The sequence below is a fragment of the Chaetura pelagica genome, unplaced genomic scaffold (assembly GCF_000747805.2).
Source record: "Chaetura pelagica isolate M959 unplaced genomic scaffold, ChaPel_1.0 scaffold317, whole genome shotgun sequence".
Taxonomy (NCBI): domain Eukaryota; kingdom Metazoa; phylum Chordata; class Aves; order Apodiformes; family Apodidae; genus Chaetura; species Chaetura pelagica.
Window position 1 is genome coordinate 838,036 of NW_009953864.1, and position 24,935 is coordinate 862,970.

Here is a 24,935-nt window from a genome sequence, read left to right on the forward strand (position 1 = left end):
CGCTCTTCCTAAGACCCAGTATGTAGGAGGTGAAACAAAGAGCCTTACCTGCCTGTGCAGCTGTAATTAGAGCTGTGTTCCCTTCGTTGTCCTGCCAGTTCACATCAAGGTGAGGGCATTGTGCTAAGGCTATTACAATATCCACATACCCTTGGTAACAGGCGACGATAAGACCATTCTGTAAGTAAAATATAAAGAGACCATCAGGTTTACCAGACTCAGAAAAGTTCACTGAGGAAGCATACTTGTGTGCTCTTTTATTTTATTTTTTTTCAAGCTAAAGAACTGAAAAGGCATCAGTGTAACTAGTTATTGGCTCCAGGCACAATGTTCAAATACAAAACACCACTTTATACCTCTGCCCTTTGGCTAGTAACATTTGGTGTTCCTCAGAAACACCTAGGAGACTAGGTATTATATTATGTTACTTGGAAAGGATCTGTTTATAAATGGTATATGTTTATATGGCTATATACTCTACATTCAAATGAGAATAAATCAGATTTTATTATATAATAAAATGAACCCATTAGGTAACATGAATTGGACCTGCTTTGAATATTTATTCTCTGAAAAACAACTAGTTGTTCTCTGAAGATAAAGTGGTATGCAGGAGTAGTGTTTGCCTGTTGCTATCTTTAAATACTTCAGGTTTCCCATTAGAAGTAGATTTTTTAAATAATAATAAATAAAATAAAATTGCTTTTAGAGCCACTGCCTAATGTACTTTATGACAGCTGGAAGCTGTAAAACTTCCAGGAGGAAGCCACGCCAGGAGGTAAACCTTGTAACTCCACTTGGTACCCAACCAATGTTTCACTGCAAGTGGCAAACTGACAGCTTCTCTAAAATACAGCAAAATACACTTATCATTGATTAAATGGAACGACAGTACTTAATCCTGGCTGCTCACTTGACCACTAGGATTAAAGCTATTATCTCTGGTCTTTGGGACTGCTCGGGTAGCCTGCTGTTCCTCTGAAGGGGAGGGCAGGTGCCGAATACATCAGTGCTCCCTGCGCTCCCTCTGCACCACCGACACCTGACTCAGTTTTCTTGAGCTCAGCATCGGTATCTGACTACTGAAAAGGTAAGGGCAGAGACACAAATCTCAGCCTCCCTGGTAGCCCTGTCTGCCTAAAACATGCTCACACAGACATGCTGCAAGTTCATAATCACAGCTGGCTAGAGGGATAACTTGGTTATGAAAACTGAATGGCCTGTCCTAACTCATCCATTATTTTTCTAAGAAGCTCTCGTTTATTCTTTTTATTCTCTTTATTTCTTTTCCCCATGGACACAGAGGCATTCACCAAATAACCACAACTGTGAGTTCTGATTTATTGTCATTATAACTAATCAGTTAATATTTCAGTGTCCTGCTTCATTGTTATGATGAATACTCATTTTGGCTCAGGTGCAAACAGTTTCATTAAGACACAGAGGCAATGACAACTCTTTGGGATGCTCACAAGCTATGAAGGGGATTTCTCAATTATATCTTTCGATAAAATTATTACTCTGATTTCTTTTTATTCTCACTCTTGTCCTCAGCATGAAGCAACACCACTCTTTGTAAAGAGTATCTCCATTTCCTTGTGAAGTCCCTGTAATACTTCAAACCATTCTATTGAAATTGTACAGAGGATACTGCTATCATAGAATCACAGAATGGTTTGGGCTGGAAGGGACCTTAAAGAGCACCTAGTCCAACACCCCTGCATGGGCAGAGACACTTCCCACTAGACCAGGTTGCTCAGTGACCCATCCAGGCTGGCCTTGAACACTTCCACAGATGTGGCATCCACAGCTTCTCTGGGCAACCTCTTCCAGTATCTCACCACCCTCTTTAAAAAAACTTTCTTCCTAAGTTAACGTAAATCTCCCCTCTTTTAGTTTGAAACCATTACCACTTGTACTATCACTACAAGGCCTTGTAAAAAGCCCCTCCCCAGATTTTCTGAAGGCCCCCTTCAGGTACGGAAAGCCACTATAACGTCTCCCCAGAGCCTTCTCTTCTCCAGGCTGAACAGTCCCAACTCTCTCGGCCTGTCTTCGTGGGCTCCAGCCCTCTGATCATCTTTATGGCCCTTCTACGGACTTGCTCCAACAGCTCCATCTCCCTCTTACATTGGCAGCTCCAGAACTGGACACAATACTCCCCAGTAAGTACTGGAAACTAAGCTTCCTAGCATAAGGAGTCTAGAAATTAGGATTTTTTTAACAAATTATATTCAGTTTTACTAAAAATGCTTTTGTCTTCCAACAAGTACGGTTACAATCCTATCTTCGTGTGATCTACTGGCAACTGTAAGGCCTTAATTAGAGAGCCAAAGAGAACAGCTACAGAGCTAAATAATGCAGAGACAACAGCACTACAAATATATATAAAAATACAATTAACTAACATGTATGTACTCTCCTGGTGGGATTGTTGAGATTGATTCCAGTTTTACTTCAATGTAATAAACCTTAGCTTTAAAAAAAAAAAAAAAAAAGTGTCAGTGTCCCCTTGGTAAGGACTTTAAGGACTTGAGCATTATTCTACTTCTTTAATAATTACACTTTTCACCTAATGTTCAGGATAGGGGTCTTTACAACTCCAAAACCTGCCAATTTAAAACTTCATCCAGTCATTTAGTAAGATGTCAGCTACTAATGACAGCAGAAAAATACGTATACAATAGACTGGAGACCTAAAATTCTTGACAATAAGAAAGGGGAATCTATTGTTGACTGCAAAAATTGACATTTTTTGAAGAGAGTGGTATCTTCAAGCAGCTGTAAGAATAACTTAATTATCTCTAATGGAAACAAACGTTTCACTCAGTATCTGAAAAATATTTTCATAGGACAAGTTCAAAAATATTTACCAGATGCTTTATAAAAAAACTCATTTTTTGCTCTCTTTAAAAGACAAATAAATGGTAGACTAGTAAAACAAACAATAACAAACAACAAACATTAGCTATTTTGTGTGAGAGGCTTTTGCATTACGGTATTTAAGGACATTTGTCCTACTTTTAGTGGGTACCTCTATCAGATAGGTTCTAATTAAACTAAAACACACTGACATTCTGATTTCAGCAGATATGATGCACCAATGATCTCAGAATCAACCAACCTCATTCACAGTTCTGAGTTGATGAACCATTAGGATTACTCAGGTATCAACATTTTCTGAAGTTTATTTCACCAAGGTGTTAGCACTGATTGCTTAAGGATAAGGAAAGGCAGTGGAGAATAGGATCTTTCTGAGGGATTTCTTCGTGCAGTAGCATGGAAAATAATTTTTGAATGACAGTTGTATGAATCTGAAGTGGGTCAAATGAGAATCTGAGAACCTGGTGTTGAAAGGAGCATGCCCAGCACTCCCTCGTTAAGATGCAAAATGAGCAATTGCACAAGAATCTAACAACAAGTCATTTCACCCCCTTGGGGTTCCCAGCACCATCCAGGGCTGATGCCAGTGCTCTCTGGTTATCCTCACCACTTACAGGTTTCCTAGGGAAGCAGCTTGCTAAGGAGCTGCTTTCCTTTGCATAACTCTTGTAAATACATCAGATAGTGAAATGAGGTGCAGGAGGCTGCAGCATTAGAACGAAAATTGCCCCTGGATTTGACAGTTATTCCCCAAATCCTGGTTCAATTCAACCAAGATAATTCATGGGTTTGGGTTGTTTTTATTTTTTCCTTTCTTTTCCTTCCCTTTTTTGCATTCATTTCTGGCCCTGTCTGTATTCTGCTGGAAGTTAGTACAAGCAGATCAGCCAGGATGCACAATCAATCAATCAACCAACCAATGGCAACATGAGTTATTAGTCTGGAAACTTTCACTTCATATACCAATAAATAATATCCACAGACATAATATATTAAAAACTCTTTCAACAATCTCAATAAAGAAATATAACTGATAGCAAACTGCTTTCAGCTAACTTTTGAAGCAATTGGTAATGCAGTAGCCTGTATCACTGGAGTCTGCAAGAAAACACAGCTGTGTGCTTAATGTTTTTTTAAAATACAAAAGTAAAGCAGGATAAATTAATGTTGGCTGGAAAATTCTGAACTTGAGTAACCTGATTATCCTCAGAAAAGAGGTGACATTTTCTCTCATTAATGTTCTACCCAGGCATTAATTATACTTTTCCTCACATGAAGGGTCACAGAGCAATTATGAAGTGATCAGTCTATGTGGAAAAAAAAATCTTTAAATGAACCTTACTATTATTTTCTCAGTAAGATCAATTCTCAGACATATTCACTACACGTGAAAGCTTTAGGAGAAGGAAGACTGATAATTCTTATATGCATGTCCTCTCCCTAAGCCTTTTTCCTTCAACAGCATCCCTTTTTTCTCCCTTTCGTATGTCCTCAAACACCACTTATCTTAAAACATACTAAAACCTCAAACTATTCCCATTAATATATAAAAATAGTCAGTTATTAGAAGGAATAACTGTACATATGTCCACAGCATAGAAGCTCAGTATCTCTGCCTTTCAAGGACTGTTCTCTTAGCTAAGACCTGCTCTCTCCCAATTAGCAGCCAGAAATTCTGCTCATCATTCTCCCAGATCAACGAAACAGAACAGACAGAAAAAGCCTGCTCTGATCCTCTGTGCAGAGGAGACCTAAAACATGAAATGGCATTAAAGCCTTTGAACCATAGGAAAAGGGATTTCTTCATTACAGGAGATGGGGGCTTCTGGCCTCTCTGAGGTTTGCTACAGATCCTCTTTCATTTTTCAAATATTGCATACAGACCCTGCGTGACAGACAAGGAAGCATGAGTCATCCATCACATCAACTACACTAACATTTACCGTCCATTTTTCCCCAGCAGGGCGGTTGAAATTCAGGTCAGTAACAGTTTTCTTCCAAGTAGAAGCCATAGTACTGCCAGGTCTTGAGGGGTCTGTCTTTCCTCCATGGAGTATTTGGCATTTAACAGAGCTTCCCCACAGTTCTTCTGTAGTATATGACATGTCTTCTTCTCATGTAACTAGCATGGTTTTGAAAGACCCCCTTTTGTTTTGAAGTTACAGAGAATACTTTTAAGAATACTTTGTTTAGAGTATATGACAAAAGGGTCAGTCTGGGATAAAATACTTATTTTCCATATATTCTAAATAAAGTAGAACCAATTTTCTTAATTTCATCCCAGAGCACATAAATGGATATTTCAGGCATGGGGCTACCTACAGGTAACCAGATGTTGCAACACCTTCCTCAAGCAGTGTTTATGAATTGTAAGAACTTCATAGTACTCTTCCATAATCACACTAAAAGTATTGTATTAAAATTTGCAGGTTTGAAATTGAATAAAACAGTCTTGTGAAACTTTTGATTATTTTTAAACTGATATTTCTTCATGGGCCTTAAATCTCTTTGATTCCATGTAAGACTGGAATAGTGCTGCCACCATAAAACCACATTTTGCCTAGCTCAGCTGAGTTGGCTAACAGCAAAACAATGTGTCTGATTAAGTGAGGTCATAGACATCTCAGGAGACATTTCTATAAATCGGATGTTATGACAAAATTACAGACGTAAGGCTACTTGTATACTAGCTCCTTACAGATAATAGAGATCACAAGAAAGACTAGAGGATCAATAATGAACTCAAGCTGAACTGCAGAGCAAATCACATACAGCATGCAATTATTTCAGCTTTAAAAAAAAAAATCTCTTGGGGCACCTTATTTTCCATCAAGATGCTGAGAATGAAAACAGCTTATTATATCTTTTTGCCTATTATCCCAGGCAAAAATTGGTCTGGCAAAAGACTAAATTGACATTACCTGTTGCTTTTCATAAGCATCATGATAAAGAACTGTCCAGTTCACCTTGCATGCATCTCTAAGTATTAATGACGACTCTGCAAGGTTGGTTTAACAGCAATGATTAAAACTGCATGTAATTGAATTAAATGAGATAATGATTCATTTAAATCTATAATCTTGTGCAGGAACAACTATGCAAATTATGTCTAAGTTAAAAGCACATTACACAAACAATATTTTGAGTAATAGAAATGGAAGAATATAAACCAAAGGAATAAAGAGTTCTGTTTAAACTTTTTCTTCTTGATTTACTAAAGCAGTGATTTATGTATCTAATAGTTTGTATTACAAATAACACCATTATAAAACAACTAGATATAACTATCACTCACTATAAGACAATTCACATACAAATAATAATTTAAAAAAAAAAATCAGGTAAAGTACTGCAAAATAAATTTCCTAAAATTATTTAAGGGAAGTTCTGACCTCCATTAAAATCTCTGAAACCCTGTGAAACTTGGGTCAAAAGAGATTAGAAATTCACATTGTATTAAAAAAGAGCAAAATCTACTACTCAGCATCACTATCCACTACATACTAATTTGTGTATAATGCACAAAACCTTCCAGTCTGCATAAAGCAATCTGAGAAACTTTCATAAATGGATTGAGCTTATATTGTAATTGGTTTAGCTGATCAGATCAACAGCGACTGAGATGAGGTAATTATTCAGGTCACCAGTCCCATGAGAAGCGGTGTTTATGTGCTACAGAAATCCATCAAGCACATAAGCTTGAATATTATCTGGGCAAAATAATTCTGGCTGACCTTTTAGAGAGAGGGCTGCAACAGCTTAGTCACATACAGATTTATATTGGGAAAGCAACAAAAAAAGAGCTGGGAATTGAAATCAATTTTGGCTGACTGTGGGTTGGACAAAACTCCAAATGAATAGAGGGAGGCAAGGGTGGGGATTTGCCAGGGAAAGCAATCAGACAAGTGCAAAGTGTATTCAAGCAGGGATGGAGCAGTGAAGTACAAAACTCACTACCTCCTTTGCAGGGGAACACAGTAGCCTGAAGCACAACCTTCTATCCAAAAGCAAGCTTAAATGGCACTACTCCTTCCAGTGCCTGAATACTGAAGGCACAAAATTGCCACCTTCACAGCGTTAGGAGCACTCACAGATTCACCTTCCAGCATGAACTGCATCCCGCTGGCTGAAAACACAGGCCAGTCTGTGGACTCGCAGGTGATAACCTGCCAACTTCCCCTCTCCATTTTGTGGGAGATGTTTGATTTTATTTGCTTCATAAACACCTCTTGTATCATTCAGGACATATCTTTTTAAGTAAAGTTATAGCTTGGTGTATCTATCATCTCTGCAGGAATCTTTACTTAATCTATTCTAATCCAAATCTCCATGATCACCTCTAAAAATAGTCCCAGGAAAGTTCATTTTACTATGCCTGGAAAAGCTTGCATTACACAACAAAGAAGGAGGTCAGCAGCAGAGTGCACTCAGGATTAAATCTAGTCCTGGAAACAGCTCTGCAAAAAAAAATAAATAATAATGAGCTGAGGGACACAGTGTCAGCTGAGTTGCAGGAGGCCTGGGCTGCGTTGCCAGTAAGCTGGTTTACTCTGTGTTAAGATGACACTTGGTGGTAACTTCTTAAGAGTAGCAACCAGACTTGTGTTAGCAATGAAAAACCTTTGCTTCCTCTTTCCTCTCTGAACCTCAGCTTGAAACAAAGAAGTGAAGACCTGGATACGTGAACAAGAGCTAGCAGCAACTACAACTAACTCAGGTTTATTTTAACATTGAGGCACTTGAATTAGGAAATTTAATGCAATTCCATTGAAAAATACATATATATTTAAAATATTCACTCAGGATGTTAGCAGGTATACACATCAGGCTCAAGATCAATTTTGTTAGAATAATGTATATTTTGCAGTGACATCTGATAAGACTATATTAGGAATATATTCATCAGTCTGATATTTCATCAGTAGCTTTGCTAGTGCCTTTGCTACTGACAGCAGACTGTCATGCAGCAAACCAATATAAAGAATGCAGAAATGTATTTGGAAAGGGAGGAAACCAGGATTGTTTTTCCATGACTGAAAACAGAAGTGACATTTGAGGTAGTCCAATCAGTCCAAAATTAAGCTTTGTAATGTATGGGAGATCTATGATCACAGCAGAAGTAAAGAAGGTATAAATTTAGAAAAGGAATATCAGGAAGCTTTAAGGAAATACTGTTTAATAAAAACAACACATACTTAAAATTAACTGGCAGGTCACCTTGTGGAGTTATCGCCATGAGTCATGCGTTAAAAAGAAGTTATCTCTGGTTTCAATAGCACAGCAAATCAGTCCAGGGTCCCATTTTCAGGGAAAGGTTCTTTGTTTTGTTCATGGGGTGCCTTGCTGTAAGGGATAGAAAATACTGTGGGAAGATGGCAGGGGAAATAAGACATTTTTTATCAGGTTAAATTTCACTGCCATGTTAGGTATAATTACTAAATAGTGACGACCTCTGAAGATCACAGAGTCCAATCTTCCTGTTGCAGCAGGAACACCTAGGGCAGATCACACAGAAACATGTCCAGACAAGTCTTAAAAATCTCCAGAGAAGGAGCCTCCACCACCTCTCTGGGCAGCCTGTCCCAGTGCTCTGTCACCCTCACAGTAAAGAAGTTCTTCCTCATGTTGAGGTGGAACTTCCTGTGTTGTAACTTGGTGCTGTTTCCCTCGTCCTATCACAGGGCCCCACTGAAAAGAGACTGGCCCATTCTTGACATCCACCCTTCAGATATTTCTAGACATTAATCAAATCATCTCTTAGTCTTTTCAAGAGTAAACAGCCCCAGGTCTTTTAGCCTTTCCTCATGTGACAGGTGTTTCAGTCTTTTAAACATCCTCGTATCCTCTGTTGGACTCTTCCCAGCATATCCCTGTCCCTCTTGAACTGGGGAGCCCAGAACTGGACACACTACTCCAGGTGTGGTGTTACAAGGACAGAATAGAGAGTGAGGAGAACCCCCCTTGACCTGCTGGCCACACTGTTCATAATGTATCCCAAGATACTATTGGCTTTCTTGGCCACAAGGACACATAGTTGTATGGAAATGTATAACATAGTTATATAACATTTTGCAGACTCTTGTAATTGCCAGATTAATTTAAAATCCAATGTTACAATAATAGTCTTCCTATTATATCACTGAAGCATTTTGTTTGTATGTTTGTTTGTTTGTTTATTTTCTGGAAGGCAAAAACTCTTAAGAGCTAAACAAAGCAATAGACAAAGGTGGATCATCTAACAGCACAACCCAGACCTGATGTGACATGTATCCAGTGCTCTCTCACACCACGTAAGACCTTTAAGAACATTCAGAAACCCATTCAGATCTGAACTCCAAATCTTGGGCCTGACAGGCACTGCTCTTAACTTCTCTCCTGGTATCTAAATATATACACATTTTGCACACACTTAGGATAAGAAAGGAGAGTTCTCAGCATGTAAAAAACATACTTCGTACTGCATTCAGAAGGCACGTGAAATGCATTTTGTGCACAAACATAACTCTGTTAAAAAGTACACCCCCTGGCTATAAGGCATAGAAATCAGCTCCTCCCCATCTGCTTAATAGATACATTTTCCTTTTTGTGATGTTCTGTCAGACACAGGCTGACTGTAGCTTAGATCTTTTGCAAGAGGCTAAATGGAGGTTTTCAATGAATAGTTTTTTTCAGGAGAATTCTCCGGAAGTAATGACTCATGGTCTTTGTAAGCAATATATTTCAGTCTGATGCTGGCTAAAATATAAACGTACAGCCTTCTACTCTGTCATAATCTCTCACTGGATATAACCTGTCTCTTCTAGAAACGTTTTAAAGGCCCCATTGCATTTTCACTGTGGAGTTCTTCCAGTGACGGGCTTGCAAGCACCCTCTTGTGGCAATGAGCTCCTGCAGTAACAGTAGGAAAGACCACTTTCTCATTAAGTTTCAATTCCTCTCCTCCAACTTCTGTAAATTCATTGTACTTGTATTTCTCTGAGCCTCTCAGCTGTGGAATTGCACCAGGCCCAAATTTTGTAAAGAGAGAGCCTGGAGCCCAGTAAGAGGTGTGTCCATCAATGGCTAATCTGCCACTGAAAAAATAAGAAATGTCTCTTTCCTCAAAAGAAGGAAATCAACCTGATGAAGAAAGAATCCATCAGGGTGAAAGCTATTCCTTGGCAGAGGCCCTGTTCTCTACCAAGAAAAGCAACTGTGTACCCTTCTTGGGACACCAGAGATGAGGGACTGCCTGCATGCTACACACAATGCTGCATAATAGCACACATAAAAGTTCCAGCCTATTTCCTCATCCTTTGATCTAAAGAAGCAAGAGCAATAAAAGCCCAATATTCATCTTAATCTGCCATTTGACAATAAGTTTCATAACATCAGTGGATGAGTAATACCCTTCCTCTCCTATAACACTTCAATACTAACCCTCCCCACTGATCTTGGATCTTCTAATAATAAGCCTATTGATCCTGCAACCGACCTGAATGGACCAGAAAATTGTGTTAAAATTTCTCCCCCAATGAAAACAGAAAGGGGAAAGGACCAGCTGCCCTTGTACAGCTGAAGGGCAAGTGATTGTCTGATAGCAGAGATGTAGTAGTAAGTATCCTACAGGATTCACCTTTCATTCTAGATGTGTTAACACATTGCAAGAGTGAGCATCTTTTCAATCAAGAAGATAACATGGTAACAACAATCAGTAGTTGTTGTGCATGAAAATGCAATTAAATACTGATATTTAGGAGGAATTGTATGCTGAAATACTGTTGGTAGACATTAAAAAGATTCTACAGCTGGATCAAGCATTACTATTTTACTTCTATCAAACAAAGATCTCTCTGAGGGGCTCTCTTTCAGATTCTCATCAGCTACTGCAAATAGCAGTGGTTCTTCAGATGTCAAAGAATCCAGGTTCTTGAAAGCCCTTACTTACCATTATGCTTTCCACAATGAAAGTATTTCCTTTATCTAGGATATGCATCTGGTTTTATCTAGACTGGCTTTCATCTCAGTTATGCCCCTTCCTGTTTTTTTCCCAGCTCAAACAAGACAAAAGATTTCTTTGTGCATAAATATGAAAAAGATCTCCTGCTCCTCCTTAGAAAACAGTTAAACTTTCATGAGCAGTAGATACATCTGTGGTGAATTGATGGGAGGTGTCTATTTTTCACTCAGAGACCCAAATTGGATGTTGGTATGTATGGATTAGTGTCAACTCTCCTGACCCTAAAAGACTGAAATCCTGTGATCCCACAGCTCCATGCAGTGCAGCTGCCATGGAATATCACAGATGACCACACTGGAAGCCAAAAACTGGATTTTTAAAAGTTTTAATCCATAGTTTCAGACTTGTGAAACTTGGATGAAAGTGCCAGAGTCCCTGGCCTCACAGGAAGTCTTTTGCTCTTTTCCACCTAGTATGTGCTGCTGATTACTAGTGCTCCACAAATTGCAGTGAAAAGAAAGAGAGGAGGCCCTAATAACGGTAATTTCTTAAACACAGCCTTGATAAATTCAAAGTCTCTGAATGTTGAAGATTTTAAATTCTGGGCAAAAACATTACCTTCAATCAAGTAGGCAATTTTCAAGCAATGCATAGTGAACTAGCATTGGCAATATTAGAGTATAAACTTTATGCCCAAGCTTTTAATCTTTTATAACTGTTAGAAACACTGATGACTATTATCACATTTAAAATTACTGCAGACCATGTGGATTATGCTCCTAGTTTTTATGTAAATAAGCTTTGGTCAAGGGCAAAGAGGGTGACTTGGACCTATGCTGATGACTGTAATTCTCATGGCTGGTCAGAGAGCAAGAACTAACTCCTACTATAAAAAACATCAAACCATGTTCTGTGTATTTTAGGAATAAAGTAACTGATAGGCTGTACACAGCCACTGGGGAGGAAATCCATTTTGCATCAGACTTCCCATTAAGGAATGGTTCCTTCCTGAAGGTTTATCATCACCCTGAGAAAAGTGCATCTCTTTTAACAAAAGACAGAAGTATATTTTTGAAAGATCAGAGAGTAGCACTTGGCTGTACGAAGACCACTGCTCTACTGGCCTGCAGCTCCTACTGAGTAGCCTCACATTCACTTAGAACTGTATTTAGGGAACAGGCTCATCCACAATGATGATAATCTCCAAGAGGCTCAGTCTGGCTTTTTGTTTGAGAAGACACACACTGTGACATGGAATTAATCTGTTCACAAGGACCTTCTTCCACTGATAGCTCACTGTTTTTCACAGGTTCAACTTTTGAAAAAAATCCTGAAGAATGTGGTTCTAAAACAGATTTGATTTTTTAAAATATTTTTTTTTAGGGTGCACTCTCATTTTGAATTTCTTACTTTTATTATTTCAATTAGCTAAATAAGGATTCATCAACCTCTGCAGCTGTAACAGTATCAGTGTTATGGGCAAGACAGTTCAGCAAAAATCATATTTGTAATATTCAAGTGAGAGACGGTAGCATCACCATCTTATCTGTCTAACATCAGCTACAGTACTGCAAGTTGAGTTTAATAAGGAAATGCTGCACACACTCATACTGCATGTCATTGCCTGGTGGCAAGAGCTGAGTGAGACTCCATCTGCCATTGCTCCAGTCTTTCCTTTTCTACGAAGCCTGTGATCACTGACCACCCTGTCTATCTGAGCTGAGTGTTCATATACGGCTGAATTTGAAGTAAAGAAGACAGAATTAAATATCGGGGGTGTGTGTGTGTGTATGTGTGTGTGTGTGTGTGTGAAGGGAGTAGTAATGTCTGGAATTACTAGAGATGACCTGACTTTATAAAACTGCTAAGTCAGTAATACAGTATGTCCACTTTGTAGAACAGTTTCAGTCAAGCAATCCAGAAAATGTTCTTCATCTGCTTCATAATATTGGAGAATATTTGGGTAAAACTGGGAATTAATGAATGGGCCAGCACATCCATCAGAGGTCTGTGTTGCTTTCCAGGATTTTCTGTTTGTCTGTTACTGGGGAATACTTCCCATTAGCTCAGTACAGCATCAGGCTACTCCAGCTGTGATGGCTGGTCTGTTGCTGCTAGAGAGCTCCATCTAAGCAAACAGGTTGGCAAGCTCAGAAAACTGGAACTGTTATGTCTACTACAGGTATAAGCAAAGATACACCAATAACTGCAGAGATACGTGTATTGTAAACGAGAATCTTTGATAGAAATTAACTTTGTTGCTTAGAGAGACTTGTCCATTAAAATAGTATAGAGATGACCTGTAAACACAATTTTCATTATTTTTGTGATGCCCAACTCCAAACAATGGAATTCTCAAAGAGATGGGAACAAAGAAACATGTTTCTTTGAAGAAATATTGCAGAGAAGATTCTGTTAACATTTGTGCAATTTTTCTGTTTCATAATGATGAAGAGCATGATAGAGAAGGAAATTCTCTAATCATTGGATAAGCATAGGGTGGTTAGCAGTAAACAGGAATAATTACAATAAAAAGCAGGGATGAATATGTGTCTCTGCATTGAAAAGAAAGTTACTACATGATGGTGTAACTAAATATTCTATTATAAATTGTTATTAGCAACGTATGTCACACTCTTAATGTACATTTTCAGCTGTGCAGCCTAATTACACACATTACACCGAACAAAAAAACATTACATTTCCACCCCTAAAGGAATAGCTGCCACTTTTCTAGTTATCCTTGTTCATTTAGCAACCGCTCACAGGTCACACTCATAGAAAAATCAAGCAATTTTACAGGAGGCTGAGGCAAAAACAGAAGGCTGGCATTTTTAGACTCAATTGATGATTAAATATACCCAACCACAATTCAGATGCTAAAATGGTAAAATTTTCTAGCAGCAAATGCACAGAGGTATGTATTTTATGTTCTGCCTTTTTTTTTTAAATTCCTCTAATGTGCATTTTATTATCCAGTGCTGAATGTTTAATTTCCTAGGACTGATTTCTCCCACCTCATCCTTTTGCTAAAGAAAAGAAAGCTACAGCTAAAACTTTGAGTTCTGAGAAGATCAGAAGTGATGTGCTAATAATGTAGCCTTCAAAGGCTCTGAGACCTTTATTGCATGGAGAACTTTCCACTTGCTACAGAAGTCCACCAGACCCTGCACAACACTACCAGGCAAGAACCAAAAACATTTTCCACACCTCAGGAAGGACACACAGGTCAGATGAAATTGCTTCAGCTAGACAACCACAATGACTCATACAGGAGCAGTAAGCTGAAGGAGATGTACCTTAATGATGTCAAAGAAAACTATTTTCCAGCTTATGATCTTTTCTATTCTTGAGTCAGGTTCCCCTCCCCCATCTCTTCCTTAAAAAAGTGTGTGCTCTCATCTTACTCAGCTGGATATTGGAAAGCACAGAGAGGAAATATCAAGGTCTTTCCTCTATTGGAAGACAGACAACTGGTAATTCCCCTCTCTTTTTTTTTAAAGCTAATGTACAAGGAAAATAGCTTTTACATATAGATTTGAAAAACATTGATTTAATGGCATTTTATTTTCCAGTTTTCTTCATTCATATTCAATTGTTTACGGCACAAGGAATCTCATCACTATGTGCCTCTCTGCATCAGCTATCTCAGGCCTAAATACTTGCTTAAGGACAAAAACTCCAGTTATCTTAGAGAGATTTTAAATATTTGCAGAGACTATAAAATACATTCTTCTAAGTAATTTCTGGTTTCCCTATCATTTCTAGTAACATTTTTGTCTCTTTTGAAATGCCTTGATCAGGAAATAGGCTGTGAATCTATCAGTTTCCACTGGCTTTTATTTTTAATTTAATAGCAATTAAGGTGACTTCGTTTCGTGCAAATAAGCTGCACTGTAGTAAAAACAACACAAAGGTTTGTTAAGATCTTCCTTCGCTTGCACAGATGAGAAAGGCAAAACTGTACAGAAGTGAAATGAAATATGAAGGAAGTGTGGTCATCTTCCACTTCACGGTTCATCAGACAAAGCACCTTTCTTATGATCTTAGGAGACCCTAGGGTTTTTTTCCTTTTTCATGATGTGTGGGCATGGGTTTAGATAGTTTACAATTACAGACCAAATTTTGCACCTTCTTATCCCAGATTTTCTAAGAACTCTATATTCATTAGCTAAAATAATCAGAGCAGCAGTGAATGAATGGTAAAACTTCTGATTTTCTCCCTCAGTTTTCAGGCACCTGGAGAAAGTAATAGGTTTTTCCCTAAATCAGACCATTTTCAAATGTCTTGCTAAGCATTTGGAGTTGCTTTTGCATTTATCTGACACAAAATAAGAGAATGTTCCTTGGCAATACTGCAATATTTTTAAAAGCAGAAGGTTTGGTCTTTGTATTTCTACTTCAAAATTAGAGGCAGGAAGTTTCCTGTTACCTTTAGAGTCCAACTCCTTCAATCCACCTCTGGGAAGAGACTAACAATAGCGAATATGCAAAATGGAGGCCTGTTGAATTAAGTGAGAGTAACTAACATGAGTATCAAAATCCTATAGCCAAAAATGAGCTTCTTCCCCTTAACAATTGAAAATCTCATGTTGGATATTTGCACAAAACTGTTGATAATAACATGATTGTACCAATTGCTATTGCTTTGTAGCAATAACCTTAAAAGTTCAGCCAATACAGGTAGACTTTAAAATCATATATTTTTTAAAGATGCTATTGCTTGCAGTAGTGCAAATAATGAGGTAGAGTCTTTCCAGATAAACTCTCTGAACACCTTAAAATCTTAAAGGGAACAACAGGACATGACTCTGGGAAGGAAGAGAAGCAAGTTTGTGAAATTAATTATGACAGTATTTGAACATTTGTGTTAGTTTTTATATCACATGAACAATCCTCACTTGCCCTTTGACAGAAAAGCTGCCAAACCATACAGGCTTTGCTGTAACTCCTATTTCCTATAAGACACACACCAACAATTTAGTGATAAATCAGAACTGATGCAATCACTGTACTAGAAATATTAACTAAACAGGGAAGTGGAAAATACGGTATTTTTAGACATCTATTCAAGAGCAATGTGTTCTGTGGACAGCAAGGAGCAAACACAACAGAAGGGCCGACATTCATGTTAAGCTCACCAAAGGCAATTACAATTACTATCTTGGAATAGAGAAATAGTAATAATAATTTCTATTTAGTTATTTATATGTTTATTTATGTAGTTAGTTAGTTGTCAAAACAACGTATTTTGCCATGGATATATTTTAACTATATTTTCAAACTCTGCAGATTGGCAGATGAAGGATGGTAGACTAGTTAACAGAGGATATTAATTACAGAATTGTGAACTGTACTTTCCTGCACGCTCAACTTGTCCAAATAATAACAGTAGTACAAGAGAGCTAGATGCTGAACTCTTTAAATGCAGTGGCTGGTTTTCCCTGTAAGCAGCCCAGCACGAAGCCAGCAGCCCTCATTCCAGTCTGCTGGGGATGTACTGCTTCAGAAAAACACACATCGTAGCTCTGCAGAGCAATTTTTTCACATAACTACTCAGTATCCAGGCATGTGGCCTTATGAGCAGGTCTAGCATGGAAATCCGTGCTCCAGCAGATACAGCACCAGGGAGCTGGGCTGGTAGTGGCACCAGGAGTGTGCAGCTGTGGGTTCAGTGCCTGCACCCCAGCTACCACAGTCCTGAAACACCAAGGCCTGACATGGAGCTGCTCTCCTTTGCACCCGTAACAAAGGAGACCTTGTGTTTTTAAAATTCTTCCTCTCTGCAGTATTTATCACAGGGATCACACGTATTTATCCAGTTAGTCAGTGGTGTTAATCTGTTTTGCCCCACATTTACTGTCTATGTCTAATAGGGTGACTGAGTCGTGGACCGAGCACAAGAGTTTCTACTGATCTAGTACTAACACTCCAAAGAAAGACTGCAGTATTTTTAGTGACACCTGACAGCAAGGGGATTTCATAGCCTTAAGGATAGCAGAAAAGAGAGTGCTAGACCTGAGACAGGAGACACACAGTGCAACAGCATCATCTTACTAGAAACCTCCAGGTAATTATTTTTTTAATTTGAATGCAGACCCTTAGCGGACAATCCACTCACTGTACGTTTGTAATCTGTGAAATGCACCATAACAATCACATAGATACACACCAAAATACCACAGCTCTACCCGCATCCATCTGTGCATTGAGCCTCTGCTCATACATCAATTGCACTGACTGTAATAAGCATAAACTAGGTCAAGCTAAAAATGTCCACAGAAAGATAAAATTACAAGAATCAGTTAAAGGCATTTCACAATCTTGGGTCTTAGAGAAAGACAATTTGGGTGATCAATTTTAAGAAAAAGGCTGACATCTATTCACTAAGTCTCTGTTTTTTTCTTCTTTTTGTTCTGGGATGCTTATATGGCTTATTGCTTCTAAAATATCTCACAAGTATTAAATATTTCAATGTTTGCCTCGTGTCCTATCACTAACAGGAAAATTAGGAGGTAATGTATGCTGGGAAAGGACTGTAATATCTGCTTATATTCTTCAAATTCAAAAGCAGGCAACTATATTTATTTCAACAGGTGTAATTTGATGAGGTAACACTTGCCTGTCAGATTTAACTACCTCACTTTTGCAGGGCATTTTCCACATACATGTAACGGATCGAATACACTTCAAGGAAACTTGTACGGAGGTAAGTATTGTAAACCCGGGAGCCACCTGAGCCTTCCCACACAGCCCCTGCTTGCAGGCTGTGGGACAGTCCCTGCCTGGGGCATTGCACTGATTTTCTGTCCCTGGGGTAGGAGGAAGATGCTTTCACCCCATTCCCAGGGACCTTAACATCTTTCCCTGTCACCAATGAAACAGCAGGCAGTTTCACTCCCTCATCAAACCACTGACCGGGTTGCCCTCCAGGAGCGATGTGGGTTTGATTCCGGGCTGGCAGCTCAGCACACGGAGCCCAGCTGCTGCAGCACTGCAGAACAGCTCCAGCATGGTGACACTGCCCAGCCTCCCGTGCAAACAGGACTCGCCTGACATGATGGTGACAAGGTGCCTGCAGCATGGCAGGGAAAACAACCTGTTGCTTCCCAGCTGCGGGTTTCCGCTGGTTTCCTCTGCCACTGCTCCTTGCATCTTGGCATTTACTACGTGGTACCGCTGGTCTTGGGGCAACCAGAAAACTCCTATTTTGCTTGCACTTTTTACTAGCTCAGAAGGGCTAAGTCTAAACAAGTAAACAAGTAAGTCTAAACACTAAGGTTTCATTAATACTGGTAGTATTTCATTTTCCAAAACCAAGCAATATTTGTTATTCTATGCCCTTTCCCTGACAAGCTATTGTTATTTCATGGTCTTCACAGAAAATCTTTTTCTGTAGAAAGAAAAAGTATTTGAAATTAACTCCTTTATGGACTTGAGCTTTGACTCTGCCTTCTCTTGAAACTTTTCAAACCCACTTGATAATTCCAGATATGCAGAAATGCCCTACTGCCTTCCCAAGACAGTCTTCCCTTTGCCTTCCTCCACACCTAAAGACACCTGTATGAATAAGCACACAGCTTTCCCATGTTTGCCAATCAAACAGTAGACAGGTGTGCTGAGTTGTTTTTTCTTATCTGAGAAACAATTAGGAAGATACCTAGGTTTTCTTAAAAAAAACCAACAAAACCAAATACCCCCTGAAAGGCTGCATTTTTATGAACTTATTTAATGTGTTGAGTTATCTGCCACTTTTTCACTTCAGAGAACTAATAGCAATGGCTGATGTGTAAGCCCACCTCTCCAGTAGTAACAGAGACAAAAGTTCCCTGAGGGTGCAATTCTGAGCTGTGGTGGCCTCTGGCAGCATCTCTTGTCATCAGCCTTTGGTCTGTCTGCACGCAGGCTGTCCCAAAGATTGGGCCTCATGTACTAAGAGGAAAGAGGCAAAAGACAGCCAAAAAAACAAAACAAAAAAGGCCCCAGATACGTGAGAGAGTATTACAAGATCAGGCTCAAAGCATTATACATTTGAAACGTGTGAAGCGACAAAAGCCCGACCGTGAGTCATTCCCGTTTCGTATCAGCTTGCTTTCAAATTGCTCCCTGTGGAATTAAACAGACATAATAGAAAATAATAGAATTGAAAAATGGGAACTATTTCCACATTGTTGGTTTTCCCCACAGTGGATACAATTTGAATTGCTAATTCACTGCCAGATGTGCAACTACAGGCTCTGTGACAACCATCCTCTTCCGACTGTGCTTAATTATTTCTTATTGTGACACACTGGGTATGCTACAGGATTATATTTAGCCCAGGTTGCAGGGTTGCCATTTTTATTTTAATGAAAGAACCCTTAGACATGGGTAAATTCAAATCTATATGGTGTAACATTTTAAGCAATTTAGAAGGTAACCAACCTTCTGAGAGAAACTTTATTTATGAAAACATTAAAGGTAAACTCCTGTCTCAAATAAAGCCGATGGGAGCTCTTTCACATCCCCCAGAGATTTACCCTTTCTATTTAAAATGTCTACCAGGAGTTTTTACCAAGTGGCCTTTGTGCAATACCTCGGTCACAAAAGTTAAACTTAATTCCACAGTGCAGTGACAGGCAGTATAGGAAGAATATGCAGAAAAACTGCTAGCAGGCAATACTCAATTACCAAGGAACTACCCATAACCGCATGACTTGTATAAAGTATGAGAATTGGAAAAGATACCGAAATTAATGAAAAAAATACTAATTTGGGAAAAACTGGAGCATTGTGTTACTACTATGTCGTCCTACCTGAAAGCTATCTTGTCATTTCTGAAAAAAGGTACACAGCATTTGCAAATAGATATTATGCCAATTTTACTAGCAGGACAGTTAATTTCCAAAACCATAACGCAGCAGGAAGTGTCACCAGCCCCTTCAGATTATGCTAGTTCTGGCTCTTTAAATTGAAAAGCCTAAATAAAAAAAGGTGAATTAGGAGAACTGCTCCAGACTCAGAGAAAACCTGGGCCAAACCTGGGCTGGCAGCAATGGACACAGCCTGTGCTTGCCTAGTGGGATCTTCTGCAACTAAAAGGCTGCTGATGCTTTCCAAGACAATCTTTATTTCAAAATTAACAATGAGTTTTAGTTAGTGATCATGTACCACTTTTATTAGAGGAAGAAAAATGTGTTTCAATGAAATGTTGATTAAGATAAACCTGATGCACATTAGGATCATCTGGCATGAAGCAACCAACACCTGTAATGTCACACAGGAGTTACTTCTCAATCTCACTATAATTTTCCTCTGTGAAGATGAAGTACTACCAACACTGTATAGTATTATGAAAAATCCCGTTTTTTGTTGGATCTCTGTTACACAGTAACACTTGCCAAAAGGTAAAATGGGGCTTGCTGGGTTGTTTGTTGTTTGGGTTTTTTTTTTAATAGAATCATAGAATGGGTTGTGTTGGAAGGGACCTTTAGAAATCACATAGTCCACCCCATCCACAGAGAGCAGGGACATCTTCAACTAGATCAGGTATCTCTGTCTTTCAGTCTATCTCTTCTTGAGTAGCAGAACAAATTTTGAAAACAAAAATACCTGCTGGGACGTCTGGATGGATCCAAATAGATACCTGGATTACTTCTACTCCTCGTTCAACATTTGTCAGCATTCATTTTCATAGTTTATATTATTCCCAAACACACACACAAGACCACGTGATTAAAATTAATATGACAATACGTGGTTCCTGTGGCACATGCAAAAGTGAACCAATCTCAAAAGCCTTTCTGAAACGTCCCCTGAAACCTGGCGACAATCCTGACGGAGTGAAAAGCAAGCAAGTCTCACACCTCTGAAAAAGGCACGACCCAACGAAGGGCCCAGTGTCCCCATCCCTGCCTTTCCACCTGGCAGTGCTGACTCTGCTCCTCAGGGGACCACAGCCCCTGTCACTGCTTCCAGTGCTAGCAGGAACAAAGGACACGAAGGGAACTCAACGTTGAGATCTTTCTGATGCTGGAAGATCTGGAGACCTACTGTCCCTCACAGCTGTGACCTGAATCCATCACACCTGTGGTGCTGCTGAGCAGACAGCTCTGATCCCAGTGCCTGAGATGGGACCATTTGTTCTTTCTTCCTCAGAGACCCTGCCTTGAAACCTAAAGCCTTGACATATGAGGTACCAGACAGTACTTACTGGTACTTAGCTAGGAGCTGAAGAACTTGGGAATTTTGGGGCTTGTGGATCCACTTCCTTTCCTGGGTACTTGAGGCTTGGTAGCTCCTACAGGCTACTGAAACTCAACAGGACTCAGTTTTTCAGAGCCATCAGGTGCTTGTTAGCAGTGCCATCTGTTTTAACTTTTCCTCCTGAGAAACAGTATCAGCACGCACTTTGTTTCAGCTCAGGCATGAGACCTGAAAAGTGATTTCTGCACAGAGTAATACCCTAATTCAAGGAGCACTCCTTACCCAAAGACTTGAAACACCCCTCAGGCCAAGCACTTGTGCTACCATAGTCTCATGGAGAAATTCTACTGGAAACTGAATGATTTTTCTGTAAGTTAAAAATCTTAGCCCTTGAGGAGAGGAAGGTAGAAGAACAACAGTACCCAGAGATGAATCACTTCCACTAGGGTCTATATAGGTATGTCAGGTATCAGTAGAATTACTGGCATCAAAACCATGCAGGGATCCTCCATATAGTCATATATTATTTATATATGTTGAGGCACACAGAAACTGATTGAATGGCTCAAAAATGAATGCCTGAATACCACCAACAAACATCATAAAACTACAGCTTTGTTTGGTTTTGGTCTTATCATATCCTCTTTTAAAAAAGACAAAACCTGCTAATGAATATAGAGATAGCATGGAAAACTTTAAGCAGCAAGTACAGCAACTGAAAGCTTTCAGGATTGTGGACCTCCGTGTAGTGTCATATTAACATAAGATGCCCTCTGCTTCTCAGCTTCTGAGTCTCAATTTGCAACAGCTGTGTTCCCCACATCCCAGATGTGGGGGTCTCTAAAACCAACTCTTTTAAACTTATTTATACCCAAAATATTTTCTGAGCTCCAGGTTTTGTATTAGGTTTCTGCTTAGGGGTGAATTGTAATTAGAACCAAAACCTGAGCATGCATCCCTTCCAAGAAGTCCCTGCCTTCTTCTTCTCTGGAAAGGACTGAACACCTCTGACAGCTTTCAGGCCACACAGATTCTGTCACAGAGGTGACTATATTCTGGAAAGCGCACTTGGCCCAGCCTCATCGAGCTCTCAGTCCAGAGCCAGGCCAACTGGAACACTCTCCAATAACCACTGAACCACACGGGAGTGAGCTGAGAAAAGCCTGCTTCTCTGAAGCCATCCTGCAGCCTCTAAGCAACATCAACCAGCAGTTACTTCAGCAGTCACTTACAATAAGGAGAATTCCCATATCTTTTTGGGGATATCCAGTTTTAAGGCACCTTCCACACTACCAATGCTCTGTGCAAGACACCGTTTAATGGAGCTGAAAAGCCAGAACCACAACACTTACATTTAGAGCAATAGCAGGGAGGCAAAACAGAACCAGGAAGAAATTATTAAAAATTGCGCGTTTCCTGCTATAAGAATATACAAGATTGCTAGCAAAGATAGTAAAAAGGAAAAAATAAGTTTCTTTTTTATGTCCCAGGATGCTTCTGGAGTTTTTTTTCTTGTATATCAGGCTACAGTTAACCTATGTCTTCTGCATGGGAGTCCTGAGTCCATGAGCAAGCAGGAGAGCAATGGCATTGTCTTTTTCCACCTCCTTTATTGTAGGATTTAAACCTAACTTTTCTGAAGACAAATGCTCTTAATGGACTTAATGGGAGGCTCCTTTCTCCCTCTTAAGGTCTTTGAGATATACTTTTTCTCACAGCTTCACATCAAAAGGATCTTTTGTTGGAAGTCACCTATTTACAATACCTATGCACTGCTTCAAAAGAACCCTTTTAAAATACCAAACTACAAGAACCCTGTATTTATCTAAATCTTGAACTTTGGAGAGCATTTTATGCCTCAAAAAAATTTCAGGGGAAGGATCTTACAAAACTTTAAGGGAGAAAATTAGTGCCAATATTCCTCCATGAGAAGAGAAATTTGTGTCTCCTAATGAGAAAGAGGAGCTAGCAGTGGCACATTATGCACTGTGAAAAAAGCATCCAAGAGTCTCCTGGAAAAATGCAGTAAGGCATCCCAAGGTCACATTTCTTACCTATGTTACAGACATATTCTGTTGAAGACACAATTATAGATCTGTCATAATTATTGATGACAGATGTCCCAAACAACCAGTCTTGTTAGACAATCATTAGATTTTAAATGCAGCTATATTTTATTACACCTGGCATCAACCGATGCTCAGCTGGATAACCAGAGTCATCACTGCATATCTGAGGAGCTCTGCAAGTCCCAATACTTGACTTAAGATACCAACGTGAAAGACTGCTTAAAATAGAACGAAATATTTCAATGACCTTTACTTCTGGGCTACCATCAGACTAAAAACATCTCTCCTGTTCCATACACTTCACATTAAACAATTTGTCAAAATTCTTCAAGGAAACAGCTCTTCACCACTTCATCGCTTGAAAGTAGATTAAACTTGCACAGCTTTCTCCTGTTGATGTATCTATCAGTTTCAGTAGGAGTTACATCTTTTAGCCAATGCTGCTTTTGACACTAAATAAAAATTACATCTCATTACCTGTCAGCTGAATGGAGGATGCAGGAGATCTGGTTATGCATTTCCAGCGGTCTGCCAAAGACCTGCATCCTTAGCACCCCCATGGTCCTTATGAATTGTTCCCTTTACTCTACTGAAATCATGTTCTGAGCACATACTTCTTCCTCAGTTACTTTAAAGGATATGTCTCTGTGCCAGACTTACAAAGGCATTACTCACCTGACACTTCAGATGAATGCAGACAAGGGCAGGCAGGCTAACCCACCCACGCACTTGTGACGCCTCCCAATCCCTATCTGTATCAATCTGGTCCATGCTCTGACTAGCTCAAATTCCCTCTTAGCCAACTGACTTCATCTTTTCCATGCTCTATCTTCTCCTTTCTGATGGCTTCCCCTGAGTTGTAATTTCAGTATTTGAAGAGTTTCCAATTTGTTCTAAGCAGCTTCTGTATTTTGAGATCTGTGCTTTGCTTTGCCTTGCTTACTCACTTCCTTTTTAAGCACATATATATATCCAGGGACTTTTTTTTAGTGCATTTAGGGCATTTCTGCACCTTTTTTTAAGGATTTAAATTAGATTACTTTTGCTGCTAGGGTATTTTTAAAACTATTTCCACCCTAAAAAATTCCCTTTCACAGTTGTTAAGTTTCAATACAATCCTTCCCATGAGACTACTCTGCATGAGAGAATATGAGGGAACTGAAACTGCCTATGAAAGTATGAGAAAAGTTCCCAACACTATAGCAGATGACATTCTCAAATCCTTTTTCTACCATGGGATGACTTACACTATGTGCCATGACAACTGAACTGCAGTATCTGACAAGGAAATCTTCATTCCTCACCACAAAATGCTGTACTCCTAATTTTTTATTTTTGCACTGAAGTATCATGAAGATAACAAAAAAAATAAAAACAGGTTAATGGAGTCTCACATGAGCTCTGGCACTTTTTGTGATATATGGCTTTCTATAAAAGCATCATTCAGCCCAGTATCCCTTCACCCAGGACGTGAGAACTGAACCACTGGCTTGCTGTCCTTCTCAGCCAGTCACAGTGTTAGAAGCACAGCCCTTTGGCAAACAAAGATTTGGATGTCAACTCCATTAAGAACTCTGTAAAAAACTCTGAAGGGTAACACTCCCTAAACTATCTTAGTTACCCCATACAGTCTCACTGTGGCAGTGCAAAGCCTGTGGGGCTCTGCCTTCCTGAGGACAGGTCTGCAGCACAGAGCAGGGAGACCAGCATGACAGGTCTGATGCCATCATGGGTCCAGTAAGGTGACTGGGTGAGTGATACTATTCCAAAATGTCCTTTTCCAGCCAGCAACACACAAACAAGCTTAGGTTGCAGTCAGAGAAACATCTCCACTCAATGCAGGGGATCACTCTCTGAAG

General features: G+C 39.4%; 2 protein-coding genes across 2 annotated transcripts in view; one reads left to right on the forward strand and one right to left on the reverse strand.

Moving 5' to 3' along the window:
- The window catches only part of ANKRD33B (ankyrin repeat domain 33B), a 19,960-nt gene extending 12,890 nt beyond the window's left edge, over nt 1-7,070 (reverse strand). The window contains exons 1-2 of the mRNA XM_010001364.1: nt 6,975-7,070; nt 49-178 (exon numbers count right to left, since the gene is read on the reverse strand). Of these exons, the coding sequence (XP_009999666.1) occupies nt 49-178; nt 6,975-7,070 (226 nt within the window). The remainder of the gene's footprint in view (nt 1-48; nt 179-6,974) is intronic.
- A 12,535-nt stretch (nt 7,071-19,605) lies between these two features.
- The window catches only part of SNRNP48 (small nuclear ribonucleoprotein 48kDa (U11/U12)), a 71,528-nt gene continuing 66,198 nt past the window's right edge, over nt 19,606-24,935 (forward strand). The window contains exon 1 of the mRNA XM_010001366.1: nt 19,606-19,648. Coding sequence (XP_009999668.1) covers nt 19,606-19,648 — 43 coding nt within the window. The remainder of the gene's footprint in view (nt 19,649-24,935) is intronic.